Here is a 23,465-nt window from a genome sequence, read left to right as displayed (position 1 = left end):
GCTGTTCTGGTATAAAGGTGGTCATACTGTTGAAACTGTTGGTAAGCCTGGCCATAATATGTTCTTTCACCAGTGGCATTGAATTTGAATGAATGAATCAGACTCATTTTTTTTTTTTTAGCTCTTCTCTTTGTGATATTTGGCATATTCATATGTGAGGAAATTTGAAGGACTTAGTGGTACATTTGGTTCCATGAAATTAAAGCTATTTGGTGTAGTTGTATCTTGGATCATGACCTGGATTATATAATGTAGCACTCTAATTTAAACCTTGAAATCCTGTATATTCTCTGCACCTGATACAGGTATTTACTAAAATCCATTGAAAATTGGCCTTAAGCATTTTAAGTTCTTTTAAATGTTATTTTAATCTATAAATGTGAGTTTTGTTTTCTCTTACCAGTAGATGGCATATGTGACTCATCATTTGTCTGTTTCACATTAATTTACTTGAATTATAAATCTAAATATCCCTAAGAGAGAGTTGCTTTCCTAACGTCTTAGTTTTGGAAACAAGCTTCTCAGAGAGGCTATAAAAATTGACTCTAAAGATTGTGCTCCCATATTGGTTTTTCACACAAAGTGCCCCTGTAAAAGGAAATAGTATGTGAAAAATTAGTTCCATAAATGGATACTACTGCCGCATGCCAGGTGCTGTAGAGATATAGCAGTGCTTAAAACAAAAATCCCCATTCTTCTGGAGCTTATATGATTAACTTCTCTTATTTTACCAAAAATCATACTCACCATTAGAAATAATTATATAAGGAGGAGAAAAATATCTCTAGTTTGACCCTCTCCCAAATGAGAACATTTTCTTTGTTCTTAGCTGGGATGAAAGTGTTAGAAATAAACTTGGCTTCAGTAGGCCTTCTAAGCCTTTGCTTAGTGCCTACAGATCAAATAATTGAGCTGGCTCTTGATTGTTCTGAACAGAGTTTAGCTGCTTCTTGCTCTAGAGGTAGATGGCTTAGTGAGGAAAGAAGAGGGGAACTGTTTGTGCTTTGGTTGCATGGCTGGAGAATAAGCGAGGTCACAATGTCTGGAGTGACTTGTCAGTAAAAAACCTAACAGCTCCACCTTTTAGAGAAAGAGCAGGCTGAATTTTTTTTTTTTTTTCACTTTTAATGTGGACTGGATTAGTTTTTTTTTTTTAAGAGATTTTATTTATTTTTTGACAGAGAGAGACAGCAAGAGAGGGAACACAAGCAGGGAGAGTGGGAGAGGGAGAAGCAGGCCTCCCCCTGAGCAGGGAGCCCGATGCAGGGCTCGATCCCAGGACCCTGGGATCATGACCTGAGCTGAAGGCAGATGCTTAACTGACTGAGCCACCCAGGTGCCCCTAGTTTTTCATATAGTTAATAGAACACTTAAAAATGCCCATCACTTTAGCTTATATACGGCTTTTAACAGTAAACGGAAATTTCTTCTTCAATTACCCTGTAAGTGTAAATTATGAAAATAGAAATTAGTAGGGGAAAAAGGAATGGAGAGATGATTTGAATGATATGGTTTTGAAGGCAAAATGTATTTTGAACCAAGTGACAAAATAATTTGAATTTGGGAAATGATTTCAGAAACCTTTAGTAGATTTATTCTTAGATAAGAAAGAAAAGTAATATAACAGCATTTGTCCATTTCCTGTGAATACCTTGGTGTCTTTACAGAGAACTCAGGATTAAAGTTGAAAGGATGAAAAGTTTGTAAACACATAGATGGGGAATTAAAGATTCCTGGGCCCATTGTCTGGGATTACTCATAAAACTCATGATGGTTTCTGGCATCTAGAGATGAATATAGTCTTTACAACTTCTGTAGGTCTTCCTTTTTCATTACTGACAAATACTTATTTTAAACGTTTGTTAATGTTGCTGCCTTGATAGCAGAGGGCTTAACTTTTTTCACGTTCTTTCCTTCTTTTTCTTCCTCCCTCCTTCCTCCCTTCCTTCCTTTTTCTCTTTCTTTCTTTCTTTCTTTCTTTCTTTCTTTCTTTCTTTCTTTCTTTCTTTCTTTCTTTCTTTCTTTCTTTCTTTCTTTCTTTCTTCCTTTCTTTCTTCCTTCCTTCCTTCCTTCCTTCCTTCCTTCCTTCCTTCCTTCCTTCCTTCCTTCCTTTCTTTCTTTCTCTCTTTCTCTCTTTCTCTTTCCCTTCCTTCCTTCCCTCCCTCCCTCCCTCCCTCCTTTCCTTCTTCCTTCCTTTTTTAATATTTTATTTATTTGAGGGAGAGCAGAGGGAAGAGCAGAGGGAGAGGGATAAGCAGACCCCATGCTGAGCGTAGAGCCCAACATGGGGCTCGATCTCAGGACCCTGAGATCATAACCTGAGCCGAAATCAAGAGTCAGACGCTTAACTGACGGAGCCACCCAGGCACCCCCCCTTTTTTTTTTTTTTTTACATATTTTCAAGTAACAACTATGTAACCAATTGATCCTGCTTGGTGAACCATTTATAATAGAGGAGGCTAACAGTTGTCTAACCAGATTGTCTCTATAAACTTCATAGGGTTTCTGTCCACTACCGTACTTTCTGTGGGTGATTCCTTCTTTTGGAAGGAGAGGCAGTGGATAGTTCTTTTTTTTTTTTTTAAAGATTTTATTTATTTATTTGACAGAGGGAGACACAGTGAGAGAGGGAACACAAGCAGGGGGAGTGGGAGAGGGAGAAGTGGGTTCCCTGATGCAGGGTGCGATCCCAGGACCCTGGGATCATGACCCAAGCTGAAGGTAGATGCTTAACGACTTAGCCACCCAGGCGCTGTGTGGATAGTTCTTTGTGGGACACCTGTAACAGTTCTATCTGATATACTGGATCATGTGTTCATTTTCTTTCATGGTTTAGGAGCTTTGGGGTGATTTTGCTGGCAAAGCACTCATTTTCCTGGTGGAAATCTGGGTCTGTGGCCCCCAATTTTATAGGTAGCCTGGTAATGTGGTTGCTCATTTCCTAAATGTAAGTATTATATGCTTGGCCCCTGGATGTTAGGAATTAGGAACAGCTGTAAAGTAGAATGTAGGATAATAGAAAAAAATTAATGCTGGGTAAACTTATACTCAGTTTTTTAAAAAAATCTCTTCAGAGTTCGTTTCTGACTTCATATTCATTCTACTTGTAGGTTGTGAGGATTAGTCAGCATGGATGTCAAGAGCTAAGTAGTTCTTGTGTGTTACACTGGTATGGGTGTACTTTCTTTTGGGTCTTAATATAGTGAACATTTGTAAAACAAGTGTTGCACTCCAAGTTCTATATACCTGTTTTCCTTCTCTCTAAAATAGTTCGAGTTCGGAGAAAATCAAGGCGGCGATCACAGTGGGGTAAAGGAATTATTAAGAAAAGGAAAGTCAATAATTTAAAAAAAGATGAAGAAGACACTAAATTTGCAGACTATGAGAACCATACGGAGGACAGGAAGTTGCTAGAGAATGGAGAGTTTGAGGTAAGCACTGACTGCCATGAAGAAAATGGCGAAGAGACTGGAGACCTCTCTATGACCAATGACGAATCATCGTGTGACATCATGGACATGGACCAGGGGCAGAGGCTTAACAATGGAGCGGGCACGAAGGAGAACTTTGCATCTACTGAAGAGGAAAGTTCCAATGAGTCTCTGCTTGTCAACAGCAGCGGTTCTCTCAATCCAGAACAGACATCTAGGAAAGAGCCTTTCCTTAAAGGAAGCTGTCTAAATGGTGAGGCCTCCACTGACAGTTTTGAAGGAATACCAGTTCTGGAGTGTCAGAATGGCAAAGCTGAAGTAGTTTCTTTCTGTGGTAGTGGAGACAAATGTAGTTCTGAACAAAAGATTGTCCCGGAGGACCAGTCAAAAGAAAAACCAGAAATTTCAAATGAACATCATGGAGATGATCCTGAGAAACTAGAGGCCCTGGAATGTAGCAGTAATGAGAAGTTAGAACCCAGCCCCGAAGTGGAGTTTAAAGATGCAGAACTGGATAAAGAAGGTAGAGCGAATATTTTTAAAAAAATCTGAAATTTTAAATTCCAGAGTTAACTAGTAGCATATTTTGTTTGGTCCCCAGTAGCACTAGTTGATAACCAGTTATACCCCTCTGAGAATCTGTTAAAAGTTTTCATCTTTTTCCCTAAGAAAGTGTACATACACATGCCTAGTAAGTTTTTGGTGGAAGTTTTGGAGGGTTATGGTCTAGAATGCATTACTTTCCTGGCTGCTTACTCTTTTGCCTCCCACCTGATTATTATCCCTATCCTAATGGATTTATGGTTAAAGGTTGAGTAAACCCACAGGTGTTAAGAAGATGGAATTCTAATAAGAATGGGGTGGGGTAGGCTGGGCTGAGAAGACTTGGATACTAGAGCAGCGTGGTATCCTACGCTCATGTACACTCACGTTAAATTCAATTTAACAATGGAATTGTTCATTATAATCCTGTTCATTATAATCATGTGACTTTGAGCTGGTAGTTTACGCTCTCCAACCTTGTTTTTCTATCTTGTAAATTAAACTTCAGAGTGGTGTCACTGTAGGGATTAAATAAGTCATGTATATTAATCACCTCTTCTCGTACCTGGCACATACTGAGCTATACTCATTCCAGGCATTCACTGTTAGTTGAATCTAAGGGATGTTGGGTCTAAGAGGCTCTATTGCTTTGTAAAGCCAGTGGTATAGGAAGCAGTAGAACCTGTGCTGTCAGATTTACCTTGTTCTTGCAGACTCAGAGCACTCTGCTAGCTCCCACCTTCCTATGGCTGTGTGATTCTTTTAAGAAGGAGCAGAATAGGGGGCCTGGGAGTTTCTAGCCCTGCTTTGTTTATCATTCTTTAGCCCATAGTGGGATGGGGTGAGTTAGAGATCTACCCTTTGAATATACATTTTCATCCTGAACAGGTATTCTTATAACTAAGCTATTTTGAAATTCTGTCATGTTCTCTCAATGGTGTGGAGTATATATAGCTTTAACCTGGGATTCGGGCTATGTGGGAAAAGTTTTTTGCTGCCAGTTTTTGAGTCCTCTAGCAGAATTAGAAAGTAGGAAGATATTATTCAGTCTTAGTATTCTCTTAATGGATAAAGAGAGATGTGTGTGTACTGGTCTTTTTTTTAAAAGATTTTATTTGACAGAAAGAGAGAGAACGCACAAGCAGGGGGGACGGGAGAGGGAGAAGCAGGCTCCCCACTGAGCAGGGAACCTGATGCCAGATGCTGGGGCTTGATCCCAGAATCCTGGGATCATGACCTGAGCTGAAGGCAGATGCTTAACGGACTGAGCCACCTAGGTGCCCCATGTTCTTAAATGCTATCTGTTGAGAATTTTTCTTTCTCCTCAATATTTAATAATAGAAGGTAGTTTTAAGGGCAATATTTATTCTGGTATTTATATTTATCATACAGACAGAATTTTAAACATGAGTTAAAGCTAGGGTTAAGTAATGACTGGGACAGAGTGGGGAGAAAGGAAGAGATCTTCCTGATAAGGCACCTTGGGTGTGAGGTGAGTAATGTTCTTTCACTATGAGATTTTAGTATGCTTGCAGAAAAGGTTTAAGTTAATATTATGTTCAATTGGTTATCTAAAAACTTTAAAGATATTTGCTCTATAAAACCTTTATCTGAAGCTTTCACTTGTAACTGTCAGGGCAGTGTTACCTACCTAGTTCAAGTTCTCAGGCTCCTGGATGTCCGTGGATTTGGTAATGAGCATCCGTAAGGTCTCAGCAAAACTCTTAGCATATATTAATTGAATTATAAATAAAGGCTTTCACTCTAGAGGCTATCTCAAATATAAAATTTCTCTGCTACATGGAGGTATATGTTTCCCAAGGCAATATTTTGGTTCTTTTACTATTTATCTGTATAGCAAGCATTGATTGGAGGAAATTGTTTAAAGACATGGGAATAAGAGAACTAACACAGGAGGGAGGGGGAAGGTTCTCCTTAGTGTCTGTGACATGGGACAGGTCCTCTATAAAGTTCTGAAACGGGTGCCTAGGTGGCTCAGTTGATTAAGTGTCTGCCTTCAGCTCAGGTCATGATCTCAAGGTCCTGGAATTGAGTCCCACATAAGGCACCCTGCCTCTTCCTCTGCCCTGCCACTCCACCTGCTTGTGCATGTGCTCTCTCTCTCTGACAAATAAATAAAATCTTTTAAAAAAAATAAAGTTCAAACAGTTTGAGTTTGTCTTTGTGTTCCTTCCCCCTTGGCTTCTTCTTAGAATATGCTTACCTAGGGGATCATTACCTAGGGCTTATGGCCTATCTGCCCTCTCTGTCCTCAGAGTGCCTGGTGCTGTCAAATTATGCTCAGCCACCTCAAAATTTCTGTGATTTTTTTTTTTCCCCCAGTGTGGCTGGTCTCAGTATGATATTGAGAGGAAAATAATTAGATTATAGTAATTCACTCTGAGGTAGGAAAGATCACTAGCCCTATTACACTTTAAATGGGCTTATATATATATATATTTTTTTTTTTTTAAGATTTTTTATTTATTTGACAGAGAGAGACACAGCAAGAGAGGGAACACAAGCAGGAGGAGTGGGAGAGGGAGAAGCAGGCTTCTGGCGGAACAGGGAGCCCGATGCGGGGCTCAATCCCAGGACCCTGGGCTCATGACAGGAGCCAAAGGCAGATGCTTAATGACTGAGCCACCCAGGCACCCCTAAATGGGTTTATATTTTTAAGAGAAAAAAAAAGTTAGAAACCAGATCAATTTCTAATAGAAATCTGGACAGTGTAAAAGAGAAAAATAAATTTCAGTTAATGTTGAGGAAGATTTTTTTTTGTTTTTACTTGCAAGGGAAATATATAGACAGGTTGGCCTCACTTGGTGTGAGTATCTGCTTTTCTAGGTTACTTCCCTTCTTCCAATTCTGAAAGCTCTAAATTTTAAAATGATGGCTATCATAAAGAGAGTGAAGACTGTTTATAGGTTAGTGTTTAGAGGTGATGATTGCTTTTCTCTTCCTTTAAGTGGATGTGTTTATTGATGATTTTCTGGCATTATGTGGCTTTCATAGTTATGGTTTAATTTCCTTCAGTTTGGGTTACTTACTTAAAAAAATTATCATTTAAAGAATATACCCTTATTCCAAAAAGTTTTTGTCGTGGGTAGAAGAATTTATAGTTGTTTAAGCTTGATTTTTCTTAACTTTTACTTGCTGCAGTGCATTTTTTTTTTTCAATTGTAGGTGCTTCTAAAGTTAAGAAATATCGTAAGTTAATTTTAGAGCAGGCAAAAACAACAAGCCTGGAACTGGTTCCAGAAGAGCCCTCTGAGCCTGTGCCACCTCTTATAGTTGATCATGAGAGATTGAAGGTAAGCTTCGCTATTCCCAGTCAGTCTTAAATGAATGGAAAGAGATTTGAGTATGTTTGTAGGCAGTTGAAGAAAAGTAGTTATGATAATCTCTTGCTTTAACCTAGGAATATATGTACTTTAGGGCTTCTAGTAAAAAAAGAGTTATATGTGTTTTGAGGGGTTTAGAGAATGGTCTCAGTAATAAACTAAGCCTTAGAATCTTCTAAATGTGTCATTATTATACCATAGCCTATGATGTCTGTTGCTTAGCCATTTGAATATAACTGTTTCAGTGTGAAAATGAAACCAAACTTCACTTTATTCTCTTCTAATTTTTTTTAGAAATTGCTTGATTTGTTGGTAGATAAAAGCAACAATCTGGCAGTTGATCAACTTGAGAGATTATATTCTCTTCTTAGTCAGTGCATCTATCGGCATCGTAAAGATTATGACAAATCACAACTTGTAGAGGTAAGTGCTCAGTTCATCCTTAGAATAAATAAATACGTGCTTTTACTTGTCCCAAAGAAAAAAAGAGGAAAACATTTTTTTTAGTCTGTATCTTTCACCAAGTAACTGAGGAATGTTTTGAAGATTTAAGATTAGAAGACTCATTAAGAATTATAGTTTGAAGAATAAATCTTCTGTATCATTTTATCTCAGGACAGAGGTAATCTGAGATTCTTTGTTTATCAAAACAGAACTTCGTGGTTTCTGGGTTAGCAAATACCTAGAATAGCATGTCACAATTCTCTTGTCCCTTGCTTATTACTGAGATCACTGAGCATATCACTTGGGCCTATGTGGGGATGGCCTCACAGTCCTTACCACTGACACCTAGGCAGCCACTGCTGATTAAAGGAGTGGGCCTGGGCAGTGAGACCTGTTTGCCACCCCATTAATGATTAGAAGAGAGCTTAAAAGTCATCTTATTTATGAGATCTAGTCTTATGAGATGGCCACATGAAGGAGTGGTTGTCCTTTTGCTTAGAGGTGAACCGTTCCCTTTCTTTTTTTTAAAGATCTTATTTATTTGAAAGAGAGAGTGAGTGAGTGGGTGGAGGGACAGAGGGAGAGGGGGAGGGGGAGGGAGAGAATCTCAAGCAGACTCCGAGGCGAGCACAGAGCCTGACAAGGAGTTTGATCTTACAACCCTGAGATCATGACTTGAGCCAAAACCAAGAGTTGGATGCTTAACTGACTGAGCCACCCAGGTGCCCTAACTGTTCCCTTTCTATTTTTTTTTTTTAAAGATTTTATTTATTTATTTGATAGAGACTGCGAGAGAGGGAACACAGCAGGGGGAGCGGGAGAGGGAGAAGCAGGCTTCCCGCTGAGCAGGGAGCCCGATGCGGGGCTCGATCCCAGGACCCTGGGATCATGACCTGAGCTGAAGGCAGACGCTTAACGACTGAGCCACCCAGGTGCCCGAACTGTTCCCTTTCTAGATAACTCTGGACTGTAGTGAGTTCTTCCTTATAAATATAAACTTATACCTGTTCATATAATTTACATCATTAAGCCACACTTCTGCTTTTTGAGGTCATCTGAGCAAACATAGACCCACTAAATGGCTAAGTGACTTAGACTCCCTGTTCATTTGCCAGTTAGTTTGTTTATCTGGTGGTCTGATTATTAAATACTTATTGAATGCCTGTAGTTCCAGATACTGTGCTAGATGTTTGGGCTGCAAAAAATGAATGAGACAAATTCCCTGCTCTCAAGGAGCATTTCTAGTATATTAAAGATTTTTATGTAGAGGATGTGATTATTTTCCATGTTCAATAATACTGGACTTGAATCAAAGGGAGAGAGCATTTAAAAGTTATTTTCTAATCACATTTTTATGAATCTACACTGTCATTATACAGTATATAGAAATAATAAGAAACACAAATGAGAAAATAAAAACATTATCCACATCCCACCATCTAGAGGAAACTAGTCAGTGTTAATCTTATGGGATATCTTCTGTCTTTTAAATGTCTAGATGATGGAGTGTCTGGGTGGCTCAGTCGGTTAAGAGTCTGCCTTCGGCTCAGGTCATGATCCCAGGGTCCTGGGATCAAGCCCTGCATCGGGCTCCTTGCTCCGCAGGGAGCTTGCTTCTCCCTCTCTCCCCTGCTTGTGCTCTGTCTCTCGCTATGTCTCTCTCTCAGATAAATAAAATCTTTAGAAAAAATGTCTAGATGAGCATAACACGTGTATAAGTATGTGAATACATATTAAAAATTGGGATCATACTGTATATTCTGTTTTGTAATCTGACTTTTTTCCTTATTCAGTAATAATATGATGAAACATTTAGCAAGAGTGATTTTTATTGATCTAATATGAGAATTTATTGATCAGATGATAATCTGGCCTATTGTACAGAGATGTAGAATATAATTTCAGATGTTTAAAGGGGGAAAGGAAAACCAAATGTCTTGGATGTTTTGGACACTTGGCCATCTGAATAAAATGTGTAGGGTAGAGTTCTTTATTTTTAAATTCCAAAACTTGTTTATTCACATGGGTTGATGTTTGATTAGCTTGAATGGATTGAATACTCTTTAGCAGTGAAACATTTTTCAGTAGGGGACTTGGAACCCTGTAATCTAGGGGCCTTTTTTAGGGAGGAGAGGGATCTATAGCAGAATCATCAGTGAGTGGCATTTCTTGTGGTGATGACAGCGACTCTTTCTGGCTTTTTTTTCCCCCCTCACTCCTTTTTGTTTTCATCTCTGATTGGAGTGAATAGCTCTGGGAATAGTACCTTCTACTTTTCGTACAAGTTTTACTATACTGAATACATTCATCTTGCTTTGAGAGAATATGAGTAAAGGAGGGGCTCAGGCTCTGGAATGAGGCTACCTGTACTCAAATTCTGACTTTGTTGTTTATTAGCTGTCAAATTATTTATATATATAAATTTCTTAGTACAATATCAGGCATAATAAGTACTCATTGAATGTTACTAGCATCATCTTCATTAGCCTAAATATCAAATAGGAGGCATTTGGAAGTGTCTAGGGCAGATAGTCTTATGGAGTAGCTATGGTATTATAATCAGAAAATACTTAAAGCTTAACCTGTATCTAAAATTCTTTCTCTAAAAAGTTAAGTTAAAGTGAATTTTCCCATAATACTTTTGTCTTTTCTTTAATAGATAACATGAACTTTTTTTTCCCCTTGTAGGAGATGGAAAGAACAGTTCATATGTTTGAGACATTCCTATGAACTTTTCAAGATGAGTGGTTTATCCTCTCCAATCTGCTCCTGACAGAGCAGTCTTCTGAGCCATTCAATTTCAAATTGCACCAATTATGTGCAGAGCCTTGGTGTAAAGTGCTCTCTCACTCATTCTTTCTCTCTGTTGAATTTGGTGCTATTGTCTCAGGTACCTGAAACCAACCAGCCTACAAGAACCAAACAGAACTTCAGAAACACGTTGTATTTTCCACAAATAAAAAATACAACCCCACAGATTGGAGATTTTGGTGCTACAGAAACTGCTCTCACTTCTGCTCCTCTTTTCGTGCACTCTCTTTTGGAGACTTCTCTCTTAGGGAGCAGACCAGCAAACACGAGGAAACTGGATGGGGCAGTTCTAACTGTGTTGAATTGTTTAAACAGTGGGCAACCTGTTTTGTTTTTGTTTTGTTTTTCTTTCTCCTTTCTCCTCCTTTAAGCATATTTGTTTTTATTTTTTCCTCTGGGTAATGGACTGAAACCTATTTTAGAGTTGGCTATGGTATATTCTGGTGGGAAACTGAAGAAACTGGATGAAATTAGATTAGGCTCTTTAGAACTGCCTTTAATGTGCCTTTTAATTCATTTGAGAAAGATAAGGCTAAACAAAAGAATGGGCTTGTTTGTAGCAAATGAATTAGAATGTCTCTTTGGTCACAACCTTGAAAATAAGTTTTGGTACTCTGTGTCATTAAGAAGCAACCAGTGTTTGGTATAAAATGCCTATCTTGTTTTCAAAACTCAGTCAAGACAGTCATTAAGCCACACGATATACTAAAATGGTAAGTTTTCCTGTATGGTCTGTTTCTGTTTAAGAAACACATAATAAAACAACAACAACAAATAATACACAGTCCACCAAAAAACTTACACACTTTACAGTATTGCTGACAATAATGACCAGAAATTAGATAGATGGGAACATTCTTTTCCTCTCTCAGTGGCAATTTATAATAGTTATTCATGTTTGAGTTCCCAGAGAAGAATGATTTCATGTATAGTGAATTGTTACTGTTTTGTTTTAAAGCCAGGACTTGCCAGTGGACAGAAAAGAGGAATTTGTCAGAAGCTCCATAAAATTCATTTTCTTTATGCATAGTTGCGGGTGAGCTTTGGTATGGTCCTTGAATAACAGTATTAATGTTTAAATCTCTTACCATAAGCTTACCTTCACAACTCTTCATTTTGATTGGAACCCATTTTGGATCTTGTTGAGTGATTTCTGTGAATTGTACTTACATAAATTAATTATGGGTTACTAGTTTTACAAAAACTTTCTACAAATTTGGAGACACAGTCTAGGCAGTTGCAAAGAGGCAAAGGGAGTGCAGTGACATTTTTTTATCAGATGATTTTTAAACAAAAAAAAGTAGAAAATTTTGACAAGTTGGCTTGATATCTTCATTCATTATAGCCGTTAGCTGCAGGTGTGTCTTTCCAATATATGCAACACATGTAGTTTGGGTTTTAATTAGAGCAAATGGTCTTGGACTACTGCAGAGATACTGAGCTACCTCAGCTTTTTGTTTTTTAGTTACCAATAGTGTTTACAGAGTCCTGTAATCACTTTGCCACCGTTTACATGCTGAAGCTAAGGTACTTGTCTCCTTGTCTCTGGCTGTTTGTAGTGTGCCCTATGCCTGCGCAGAGCGCACACTTTGGCCGTAGGTTACTGCAGTAATCTTAAGTGCTTCTTTGCATTTACATTAACATTTTGCGCCTTCTAATTATAGCTTAATTTTTTTTAAATGCCACTTTTTTCTTTATACCTAGTCTATGAAGTTTTCATAATATTCAGTTAGTCATATAATTCAAGATGCTACCCATGTAGACACACTGTATTTTTAAGGTGGGCAAGTGCGATTAACGATGAACCATTTTAAAGGGGAGGTTATTTGAAACCTCTAATTTGATTATTGGGAGGATTTTCATGCTTTCTTTAGTATTTATTACCATCATACCAGTTCAAACTATTTTACTGTCTAATACATTAGCATTTTGTATTTTGATGGAAATTGTTACAGAATTTAAAGATTTGATGAAATAAGATGTAGCAGATTTTTTGTAGCAAGTTTCTGCTAAAAGGGTTTTTTGCAAGTCTCAGGTTCTTGCTGCACTATTTTTTTTTAAATATTTATTCCAGTTACTCTAATTCAAAAGCATTCTGTTCAAGTAACAGCAGCACTTGTGAAAGGAAAAAAAACGCACATGTTCTTAGTAGGTCACTAAATTTGTACAAGTTAATTAAGATTTGAGCCATCAGTGGGTTTGACAAGGGAAATTTATTTATGTTCAGCATTAAAATGCTTCCAAAATATCAAGTTTTTTATTTTAACCTTGATATAGATGGAGAAATAGGAGGCAACCTCAGTATGATAGGAACTGCCACTTTGAACAGTTTAGGTCTTAAAGAGAAAGCCAATCTAATGCCAAGGGGAGAACAATTAGCTGAAATTGTATCACCTTCTCCGCTCCCCTTTCCCGCCCCCCCCCAACCCACATACCAGTTTTGCTTACTTTACAGATATCTGGTGGTTCTATAGTTTAAAGCAGTTTGTGAAATTATCCAAGTGGACTCAATTTTGTTTACTTTTCTGTAAGTTCTTAATTTTTGCTGTATAGCATTGGCAAAAATATGTACAAATTGACCTCTGTTCTTATTTCCTATTGTGAGCATTATAAATGATAGCTCCTGTGTAAAACTTTGCTCTCAGATCAGTAAAATATGTATCACAGCACAGCCCAACAATAGTTAATGCTCAGCTGTGGGGACCATGGGAGCTTTTTGAAGATAATGGAACCGCACTAGGGTTGAAACTGATGGCTGTGGAGTTAATTGTGTTTTTGAGCTTGAATCTCACCTGTGATTAATTTTTTTTGTTTTGTTTTATGTCCTTTCATGACTTGATTTTTTTCTCATATGCCAATGTATTTGTAGGTTTACTGGATTTTATTTTTAGGGAGTGGGGTGGTAATATCTTCCCATTTTTTGATTAAGTTGGTTCAGCTATGGTGCTATTCAGTAGGTATCTTCAGTGTCAGGTCCCGTAGCTGAATGCCATTGTTACTATAATTATAATTTGTAATCACATTGTAAGCTTGAATTTGGACTTGTACCTGCATCTTTGTACATTCAGTTATTTAGATTTTGGGAGTCCTTTTTGGTTTCAGTCATGTATGTCTACTTTGTAGATTAAGTAGACTTCATCAGCTATGGTCTGTTTTGGGTTTATAGTTTAATTTAGAATTGTGTTAAATTGATGTTTTGCATTTGACTTCATTTTACATTAGTTTGAAGTAAATTATTTAATTTTTGAATTCTGGAATTTTGAACATTTACTGTAATTTGTAATATAACTGCTGTGAAATACTTGAATAAAGATGACAAGAAAAACCTGTCTTTCTCTACCCTGATGATGATTGCTGTTGGCTGCAAATGCAGCATACTGTTCTAGCTGAACTCATCTGCTGTGCGGTTCGGGCATGTTGATGTTTACTTATTTAGCTGTGTTCGAGGGATGAGGCAAGCATAGGGTCCCCCTACTGTTCTGCCCTCTTAACTCCTCTGGTTGGCATGCTGATGTTTATTAAGCACCCACCAAAATCTTGTTATAGTGTTCTTTTAGATTTTAGTAGCCCTCAGTATTTTTTAGCTAAAAGTTTTTCTGTTGAGGAAGTGTGGTTTTAATTTCAGTTGAAGATTGTCTAAAATGTGTTCTATAGAAGCAAATAGATTACTTCTAAAATTTGTTTTTCTATTTGGAAGACCGCTACAGTAGATGATCAGGTAGTTTGGTTAACTTTTCTTTGATCAGGTAGTTACCAGCATACTTTGAATAGTACATAGAGTTTAAATATGGAGAAAGATTTCATGCCAGGATTTTGAGGGGCTTGTTGCTTCATGGGAGTAGAATGTTCTTGGCTTTAGATTGCTCATGTTTCTGTTGTCTACCCTGAGATACCTTTTCATGTCCTGAGATAGTATACTAATCCTACTCAATAGAAGTTTTTAAATTTTTTTTTTTTAAATCACAGTAAAAAGGAACTGGTTGAATTTGAGTAAGATTTTGTTTTTATTGATTTTGCATATTGTATTTTTACTTTAAATTGTATATCAAAAGACTGGTAGTAATAAACCTGGGAAACAGATTTTTAAACATTTTAGCCAAATGTTTATATAAGTAATTTATAAGCGCATTTGAGTCTTTTTTTTTTTTTAAGAATTTATTTATTTGAGACAGAGAGAGAGAGAACACAAATGGGGTGGGGGGGCAGAGGGAGAAGCAGACACTCCACTGAGCAGGGAGCCCGATGCAGGGCTTGATCCCAGGACCTTGAGATCATGACCTGAGTCAAAGGCAGATGCTTAACCCAGTGAGCCACCCAGGCACCCCACATTTGAGTCTCAAGTTTTTAGAGGTCTGGAGAGAAGTTGGGTTTATTTATCCAGTTTTAATTTACACTGTACTCAAAACTACAGTAAAGTGAGAGACTAATCTTTTGAATATCTATTTCATGTTACTGCTATTCCCTAACACCTGCAAAGTTATCTGTTGGCTATCTTTTTTTTTTTTTAAGATTTTATTTATTTATTTATTTGAGAGAGTGAGAGCCAGAGAACAAGAGTGGGGTGAGAGCACAAGCAGAATGAAGGGCAGAGGGAGAAGCAGACTCCCTGCTGAGCAGGGAGCCAGATGCGGGGCTCGATCCCAGGACTCCAGGATCATGACCTGAGCCAAAGGCAGACACTTAACCAACTGAGCCACCCAGGCACCCCTGTTGGCTATCTTTTTAAATATAAATTCCCTCTCTACCTGCCCAGTCTTGTCTGTTACGTCCTAGGTACTATGCTAGACACATTGTCTATCTTTTAGTAGCTCTTAGTCAGCTAGGGGAGGCTAGCGTGTAACTGTAATGATCATGTGTAATGATCATAATGATCGGTGTGAGAAGGGATATAACAGAAGGAACATGGTGTTCGGAGTTAGAAGAAGGGGACCAATTAATTCTGTTTAGGAGTGGGGAAAATGAAACTCTTCCCAGAGGGAGTTGGCATTTTATTTGCTCTGTTTCTTTCTGGCTTTTCTAGATTGTAGCCCCACTTTACCAAAACCTTTTCTTAGTTTTCTTGTAACTTTATTCATACAACTCACCATGGAGTATCTTTATTTTCAACTTACTGAAATCTTGCTTATATTTCAGGGCTGGGCTTAGATTCTCCACGAATACATCTCCCTTACCATATCTTTCCTTTTCAGAACTTGGCTGTATTTTGTAGTGCATAACATAGTGAATTACTAATGTTAGGCAAAACAGTAATTTATTCATGTGGTAAAGGAAGTATCACATTTTTTTCTCTGCATTCCCTGTAGGAATTTAAAACAGTGCTGGGCCTATAGTAGATGCTTATTTCTTTTTGGCTTAATTGACATAGCTGAAGTTTACTTAAATCATCCTTTCATTGATTAAAGAGAATTACAGTGAGTGCCTACAGTGTGCCAAGTACTGTTGCAGGTGCTGGAAATAAAGCAGCAAACAAAGCAGAAAAGGTCCCTGTCTTCATGGAGCTTAAATTCCTTTAGATGTAATGTGCCAGATTTCTGTCATGGTTGGTCAGGTTCAAATTATTTTTTTAAAAGTGTTCTTCTGTCAGTAAACATTGAATGAAACATTTTGTTGTTAAAAATTTACCAAGGACTCTTCCTTTTCTTCTATTTCCCATCTTAGTGAATAGAACCATATCCATCAAGGATCCAAAACCTGTCATCCTTAATTTTATCTTCTTTATGGTGCATCTCATTCTAATCATGCAGTGTCTTCTGTTGATTTTTATCCCTCTAAAATGTCTCCTATCCATCACCCTTTCATCATATCGCAGCTGACTTAGTCTGGGCACTAATCCTTTTGTCTGAACTGGTGTAATAGTCACCGATTTCAGAGAATGTAAAGATGGGCAAAGACATAGTGTCTGTCTTCAACAGGATTTTTATAATTTAACATCCTTACATTTTTTTATTAACATATAATGTGTTATTTGTTTCAGAGGTACAGATCTTTGATTCATCTGTCTTACACAATTCACTGTGCTCACCATAGCACATATCCTCCCCAATGTCCATCACCCAGCCACCCCATCCCTCTCACCCCCCACCACTCCAGCAACCTTCAGTTTGTTTTAACAGTCTCTTATGGTTTGTCTCCCTCTCTGGTTACATCTTGTTTCATTTTTTCCCTCCCTTCCCCTATGATCTGCTGTCTTGTTTCTCAAATTCCTCATATCAGTGAGATTATATGATAATTGTCTTTCTCTGATTGACTTATTTCACTTAGCATAATACCCTCTAGTTCCATCCACGTCATTGCAAATGGCAAGATTTCATTTTTTTTGGATGGCTGTGTAATATTCCATTGTATATATATACCACATCTTCTTTAACATTCTTACATCATATTTACTATGCACTAGGGACTGTTCTGAGTGCTTTACAAATACAAATACACTCTTAATCCTTTGAGAACCTTATGAGCTGTGTGTTATTATTATTCCCATCTTACAGGCCAGGTAGACTGGGACATAAAGTAATTTGTCCAAGGTGACACAGCCAGGATTCAAATGCAGGCAGTCTGGCTCCAGAGTTGATGCTCTTAATTGCTATGCTTCACTGCTTCTTGTGGGGGTAGAGAGATGTGCATACATGTTTCAATATACTATGTATGGCACGTGCTACGATTGAGTTATGCGTAAGGTACAATGGGTGTACAGGAGGAGCATTTAGCCCAACCTCAAGAAAGCCTTCCTAAAAAAAACTGATGCCTGAGCTGAGGCATCAAGATGGGAAAGGTTTTCTAGGCAGAAGGAACAACAGAAGCATGTACCGAAGAGTAAAATAGCTGCAGGGCAAAGTACAAGCAGTTCCTAATCACCGAAGGTCAACATTTATTTAACACACTCATTTGAGCAATGCCACTTGCCAAGCACAGTTCTTGGCATTAGAGTTACAGCTGAGGACAGGACAGCAAGGACCCGGTTCTCTTGGAGTTTATAGGCTAGTGGGCAAAGAGTAAACAAGATGTTACCTAACAGTGGCCAATGCTTGGGTGATAAATACAGTAGTCATCACAGCAGCAAACGTGTGAGTGATAGGTACTGTTTTAAGGATTAACCATTTAATTATCACAGCATCTATGAGGTAAGTTCTATTGTTGGTTCCACTTAACAGAAGGGGATACTGAAATACAGGGTTGGTTAAGCAACTTGCCTGATGAGGCTACACGGCTAATGAGTATGAGCTGGGATTCCACTTTGTGTGGTTTCAGAGTTTGGATTCTTAACTGACCTATCATTAAGCGTAATGATGATTTCATTTGCTCTCATTCAGATTTTTCTCCCCTATTAGTAAACATTTTTTTTTTAAAGATTTTATTTATTTGACAGAGAGAGACACAGCGAGAGAGGGAACACAAGCAGGGGGAGTGGGAGAGGGAGAAGCAGGCTTCCCCTGGAGCAGGGAGCCTGACACGGGCTCCTGGGATCATGACCTGAGCCGAAGGCAGACGCTTAACGACTGAGCCACCCAGGTGCCCCTAGTAAACATTTTTGAGCTGTAGAATACTGCAGAGAATGGTACAACATGCATGTTCCTGTCATCCAGAATTAAATGTTAACAGTTTATCATAATTATATTACTTTTTAATTTAATTTAATTTTTATTTTTTAAATTTTTTAAAAAAGATTTTACTCATTTGTGAGAGAGAGAGAGAGAGCGAGCGAGCATGAGCGGAATGGGGGAGAGGGAGAAGTAGACTCCCCGCAGAGCAGGGAGTCCCGCCATGAGGCTCGATCCCAGGACCCCAGGATCATGACCTGAGCCGAAGGCAGACGCTTAACTGACAGAGCCACCCAGGTGCCCCTGTAGTTCTTTTTTTAAAGAACAAAATTCTAGGTAAACTCGATGTCCCCCTTCCTACCATTCCCCAGTTACATTTCCTTTTCTTCTTCAGAGGGAGCCATTCTGATAACTTTGATGAACATCTTTCCCATCTGTTTTTAATTCATTATTTGAGAAGGTAATAGTATGGGGGCTGAAGCCCGAGTGAGTCTAAATCCTAGTTATGTCCCTTCTTGGCTGTGTGACATGAAGCAAGTTACTTTACCTCCCTGCACATCCGTTTATCTGTAGGAAGGGGGGTAACGATAGCACCCAGCCTGTGGTAGTTACTGTGAGGATTGTGCATTTGAATCAAACACATCGTAATGACTTCAGAACAGTCCCAGGCACACAGCATGTTTTGTATGTTTTAATCATTACCACTGTAATTATTACTGTTTGTATGTGTCCAATATATATATATATATATATATTTTTTTTTAAATTTGGAAATGCATGAATAGGGTTTAAAGAATGAAGTAGTTCTAGAAGGCTTCTAAACAGATAAACGGACGTGCGGGGAGGTAAAGTAACTTAGTAACTAACTAAAAATGAATATTCTCCCCAGAGCCAGTTGTTTTCAATACTCTTAACTAATTAAGTATGCATCTCTGTATTTCTAAATAATATTTGGTTACTTTTTTTTATTTTCCAGTTTTTGCCTAGAACTTGATTTCCCACCATGGAAGAGAATAGTCACAACTGTCCCCCACGCACCTCCACACTTCCTGTTTTCTCATCCTCCCAGTTAGTTTTAATTTTTGTTAGATCATTATTCAGTATTTATATGATTGTGATTATGTAAAAACTCTTGACAGCTGAGATACTTAGGATACTATGGTTGGTATCCTTTCCTGTACACTTTTTTGTTAATAGTCTTTGTTATTTGCCTAGTTTTCTATTATTTTTTTCATCTTTTTTTTAAGATTTTATTTATTTGAGAGAGAGAGAGAGAGAGAGCACAAGCAGGGGAGAGGGAGACAGAGAGAGAGAACCTTAAGCAGACTCCCTGCTGACTGTGAAGCCCCATGTGGGGCTCAACCCTCCAACCCTGAGATCATGACCCGAGTGAAAACCAAGAGTTGTACGCTCAACTGACTGAGCCACCCAGGCTCCCCTATTCTGATTCTTGATGCATTTTCTTGATTTTGTTTTCGTTTCCTAAAGCTTTTAGAATCTTCACTTTTACCCTGATGTTCTAGAATGTCCCAGACATGTCTGGATGGGAGTCTGTGCTAGTGGGTCTCTCTGCTCTGAAAATTCATGTCCTTCAGTTCTGAGACATTTTCCAGAGTTATTTCATTATGATTTGTTCCTTTTGTTGTTGTTGTTCTCCATTTCTAGAATCACTGTTCTTTAGATATTGACCCTCCTAGACCGTTCTCTAAATTTATTTCCTTCCCAGTTTTAATTGCATATTTAATCTTTCAGAGCCATTGTTTTCTTGATTTTTAAAGTGTCATTGTGTTCTTGTTTAATGGATGTAAAGTCAGTCTCTCTTGAGGATATTAATAATTATTTTTTCTTTCTTGGTTTTTCTCCTTCCTGCATAGACTCTTTTCCTCCAAGTTGCTTTTCCTTTTTGCCTCCTGTTTAGTATTGCAGCTTTTTCTTAAACGTTCAATAATTCTTTGCTATCTGCTCATATTGAAGAGTGGAGGACTAAAAAGCTGCTTTCAAAGCATAGTGTAAGAATATCCAGATGGGAGAGTAGCAGAGACTTCTCTGGAAAATACCATCAGCCCACCGGGAAAAAAGCTAAAGATAGTGACACTGGGGATTCCCTGAGGAAGCCATCCAACCAGATTACCTGACAAAGTTGTATAGATTGGAAATGAGGAATACAAAGTTGAATAAATGTTGGCTTCTTCAGTATCGTTCTCTATTCTTTTAAGAACTGACCCTGAAATTTTGCAGTTTGCTTGGTTATCCCAGTTGAAGTCTCTTAGAGGGAATGCCTTTGTTTTTAGGTTATTTTTACAAACAGGTTTGAGATCTTTGAATATATATATATATATATATATATATACACACACACACACCTTTTGTTTGCTCCCACCTTTGCCCTCTTTTTTTTTTTTTTTTTTGATTAGTAGTAGCCTTTATTTCTGCCACATGGAAGACACTGCTTGGTTCTTCTCTTGTGTTGGTAGTTATTTCTTGAGCCATGCTTGTTTTTTAGTTTAGTAGTTTGTATTTATCTGAGGTGACTGAATCAGTTCTCATGCTCCTGGATTCTTCAGCCTCAAGAGCTGTGCTTTTAAATTCAGTTGTCCTTATTTCAGAGGATCTGGCACTCATCCCTTTGAACGAACTTGTCTCACTTCTTGAGTCAAGGTAGTATGAAAACATCGTTCACCTTGGAAAGTCAGTGTTACATTTGAGATGGTGACATGTTTTGAGGGTTCTCTGAGCTCGTTCTTAGTTTTTGCATCACGTAGACACCCAGACTTCAGAGTGTTTCCTAGTTTTTCCTTTTCCTCTTGCTTGGCCCTTAGTATGTCATCATTTTCAAACACCACCGTGACCTCTGAGCAGTTTGGGACGTCACAGAGGTCTGTGACTTCTGTGACTTCTGTGATTTCTGTGACAATATTTATATCTGGGGTCTCTCTGACCTCATTTTCTGGAACATCTGTGACGTCGGTGACATCGGTGACATCTGTGAAATCTGAGAAATCAGTGCTTTCTGCAGCATGTACGGGGTCTGAACATGTGCACAGGGGTGGGCTCTGTAGAGCTGTGAACGCTGCAATATCCATGATGTCCGTCGAGCCTGTGATGTCTGTGCTATTTGTGACTTCTGAGAGGCTTGAGACTTCTTGACGGTTTGGAAGCTTTGGCTTTCTCCTCATTCAAGAGGGAGATGAGTTCCACCCACTGACAAAAGAGGGCGTCCTGTTTACACGCAGGGGCGCAGAGCTGTAGGTAGTAGGCTCGACCACTCACCAGCTTTACTTTGAGGCGCATATTCTCAGCATCGTGCACAGAAAGAGTCACAAACTGCAGAGGGAGAAACCTGGTGAGCACCAGGTTCTCTGGCGAAGGAGATGTCAGGAGACTTTGAAACAGGGGTTCTGTATCTTTCTGAGCTTCAGGGGTCAGATGTGCCAGAAGCATCACACTGGGGGTCTTGTGGGTTTTACTTGAAGAGCAGATGCCTACAGTCACCCAGTTGGCTTGGTTATGAAGGTAAATGGATTCACCTCTCCTGTTAACCTGGATAAAATTGCTCTCTAATATGGGAGGAGATACAAAAGGGGCATACTCTCCTCCATTCAACATATTTTGAAGATCTCCTGGATCTTGGGAGGGTGGGATGGAGATGGCATCTTGCTCATTGATCCTTGTGGTAGAGTTCCTATTGTTCTTCTTCATGGTGCTCAACTCAGGGCCAAGCCACAATCCTCTCTCGGAGATGAAGTTCTTAACTCATTTCAGTTTGGGCTTCCTCCTTTTCATGATGAAGCTGGAAGGTAGGACGTGCGGAGAAGTCCCACCGTTGCCCTCTTAACCTCATTTTCCTTTCATTAGGCCAGTATATCAGATCCGAGAACTCAAAAGGAATTACAGTGTTCTTTGGAAGATTTTGCCCTGATGGCTTTTACCTTTTAGGAGCAACAATTGCCTTAGAGCACTTGGAGGTGATGGAGTCAGGTTTTCTCCTCACTTTGACTTCTATTAATGCCAACTATTTTCCTGACAGCACCTCTTGTTCCAGAAACAGAAATGATTGGTTTATGTAAGACAACTTGGATTAATAGTCCTATGGTTAATGGCAGGTCTGAAAGGCCACATACCAAAAGTCTGAAAACTCTCTGATTTTCTTATCAGAATTTCTATTTCTTTCTGGAATTCTGGATATCTAGAATTTTTTCAGGTTAGTGTTTTAATTAACAAGAAATATAGCTTCAGGGAAAGAAGTCTTATACTAGCTAATCCTTTTGTACTTGTTCCTGATGACCTACCTTCAAGCCAAGAAAGATGAAGGAAAACTGGACTGGAGAAAAAAAAGGTGAGTAAATCAGAAGAAAGTTTAGTGTTGGGGCACCTGTGTGGCTCAGTCGTTAAGCATCTGCTTTCGGCTCAGGTCATGATCCCAGGGTCCTGGGATCGAGCCCTGCATTGGGCTCCCTGCTCCGCAGGAAGCCAGCTTCTCCCTCTCCCACTCCCCCTGCTTGTGTTCCCTCTCTTGCTGTGTCTCTCTCTGTCAAATAAATAAATAAAATCTTCAGAAAAAAAATTTTTAGTGTTATTCTTATATATGTAAGTTAAACAAAAAGTTATCTTGGCCTTTTCCCTACTACTCATCTCTTGGAGATATGGAAGTTAGGAGTGTGATCATTCCGTTCAGGTATCCATGGAAACATTTTTAAAAAATTAATTAAGTATAAAAGTAAGCTCTATGCCCAACGTGGGGCTCACTGACCCCGCGATTAAGCGTCCCATGCTCTACCCACTGAGCCAGCCAGGCACCCCCATGACAGCATTTTTATTTTAAGATTTATTTATTAGAGAGAGAGAGTGTGTGTGTGCACAATAGGTAGGGGCAGAGGGAGAGGGAGAGAGAATCCCAAGCAGACCCCACACTAAGTGCTGAGCCTGACTCGGGGCTCCATCTCACGACCCTGAGATCACGACCTGAGCCGAAACTAGGAGTTCATCACTCAACTGACTGTACTACCCAGGTGCCCTGACAACATTGTTTTTAATATCACTCTGCATTGTGGAGTAATTGCTAAGGAGTTGCTAAGTAAGTATTAAAAGGCCAACATTTTGGGCGCCTGGGTGGCTCAGTTGGTTAAGCGACTGCCTTCGGCTCAGGTCATGATCCTGGAGTCCCGGGATCGAGTCCCGCATCGGGCTCCCTGCTCAGTGGGGGGTCTCTTTCTCCCTCTGACCTTCTTCCCTCTCATGCTCTCTCTCTACCATTCTCTCTCTCTCTCTCAATAAATAAATAAAAATCTTAAATAAAAAAATAAAAGGCCAACATTTTAATGAGTGTAACGGTTTTGGGAGGTAGGGGTCAAAAA

General features: G+C 38.8%; 2 protein-coding genes across 3 annotated transcripts in view; one reads left to right on the top strand and one right to left on the bottom strand.

Moving 5' to 3' along the window:
* The window catches only part of ATAD2B (ATPase family AAA domain containing 2B), a 168,597-nt gene extending 154,697 nt beyond the window's left edge, over nt 1-13,900 (top strand). For both annotated transcript variants that reach the window (XM_027621587.2, XM_027621586.2), the window contains exons 25-28: nt 3,271-3,954; nt 7,161-7,288; nt 7,613-7,741; nt 10,451-13,900. In XM_027621587.2, the coding sequence (XP_027477388.1) occupies nt 3,271-3,954; nt 7,161-7,288; nt 7,613-7,741; nt 10,451-10,492 (983 nt within the window). In that variant the 3' untranslated portion in view covers nt 10,493-13,900. The remainder of the gene's footprint in view (nt 1-3,270; nt 3,955-7,160; nt 7,289-7,612; nt 7,742-10,450) is intronic.
* Nucleotides 13,901-20,610: 6,710 nt separating this feature from the next.
* Nucleotides 20,611-21,818, bottom strand: LOC113938332 (protein FAM71D-like). Its single transcript, XM_035729004.1, is given in 3 exon segments — nt 20,611-20,756; nt 20,759-21,254; nt 21,256-21,818. Coding segments are annotated over 3 exon segments (1,197 nt in total). The 5' UTR covers nt 21,811-21,818.
* Nucleotides 21,819-23,465: the final 1,647 nt, after the last annotated feature.

This window comes from Zalophus californianus, chromosome 8, assembly GCF_009762305.2.
Source record: "Zalophus californianus isolate mZalCal1 chromosome 8, mZalCal1.pri.v2, whole genome shotgun sequence".
In the NCBI taxonomy this organism is placed as follows: domain Eukaryota; kingdom Metazoa; phylum Chordata; class Mammalia; order Carnivora; family Otariidae; genus Zalophus; species Zalophus californianus.
This window is presented reverse-complemented; position numbering and strand designations above follow the sequence as displayed.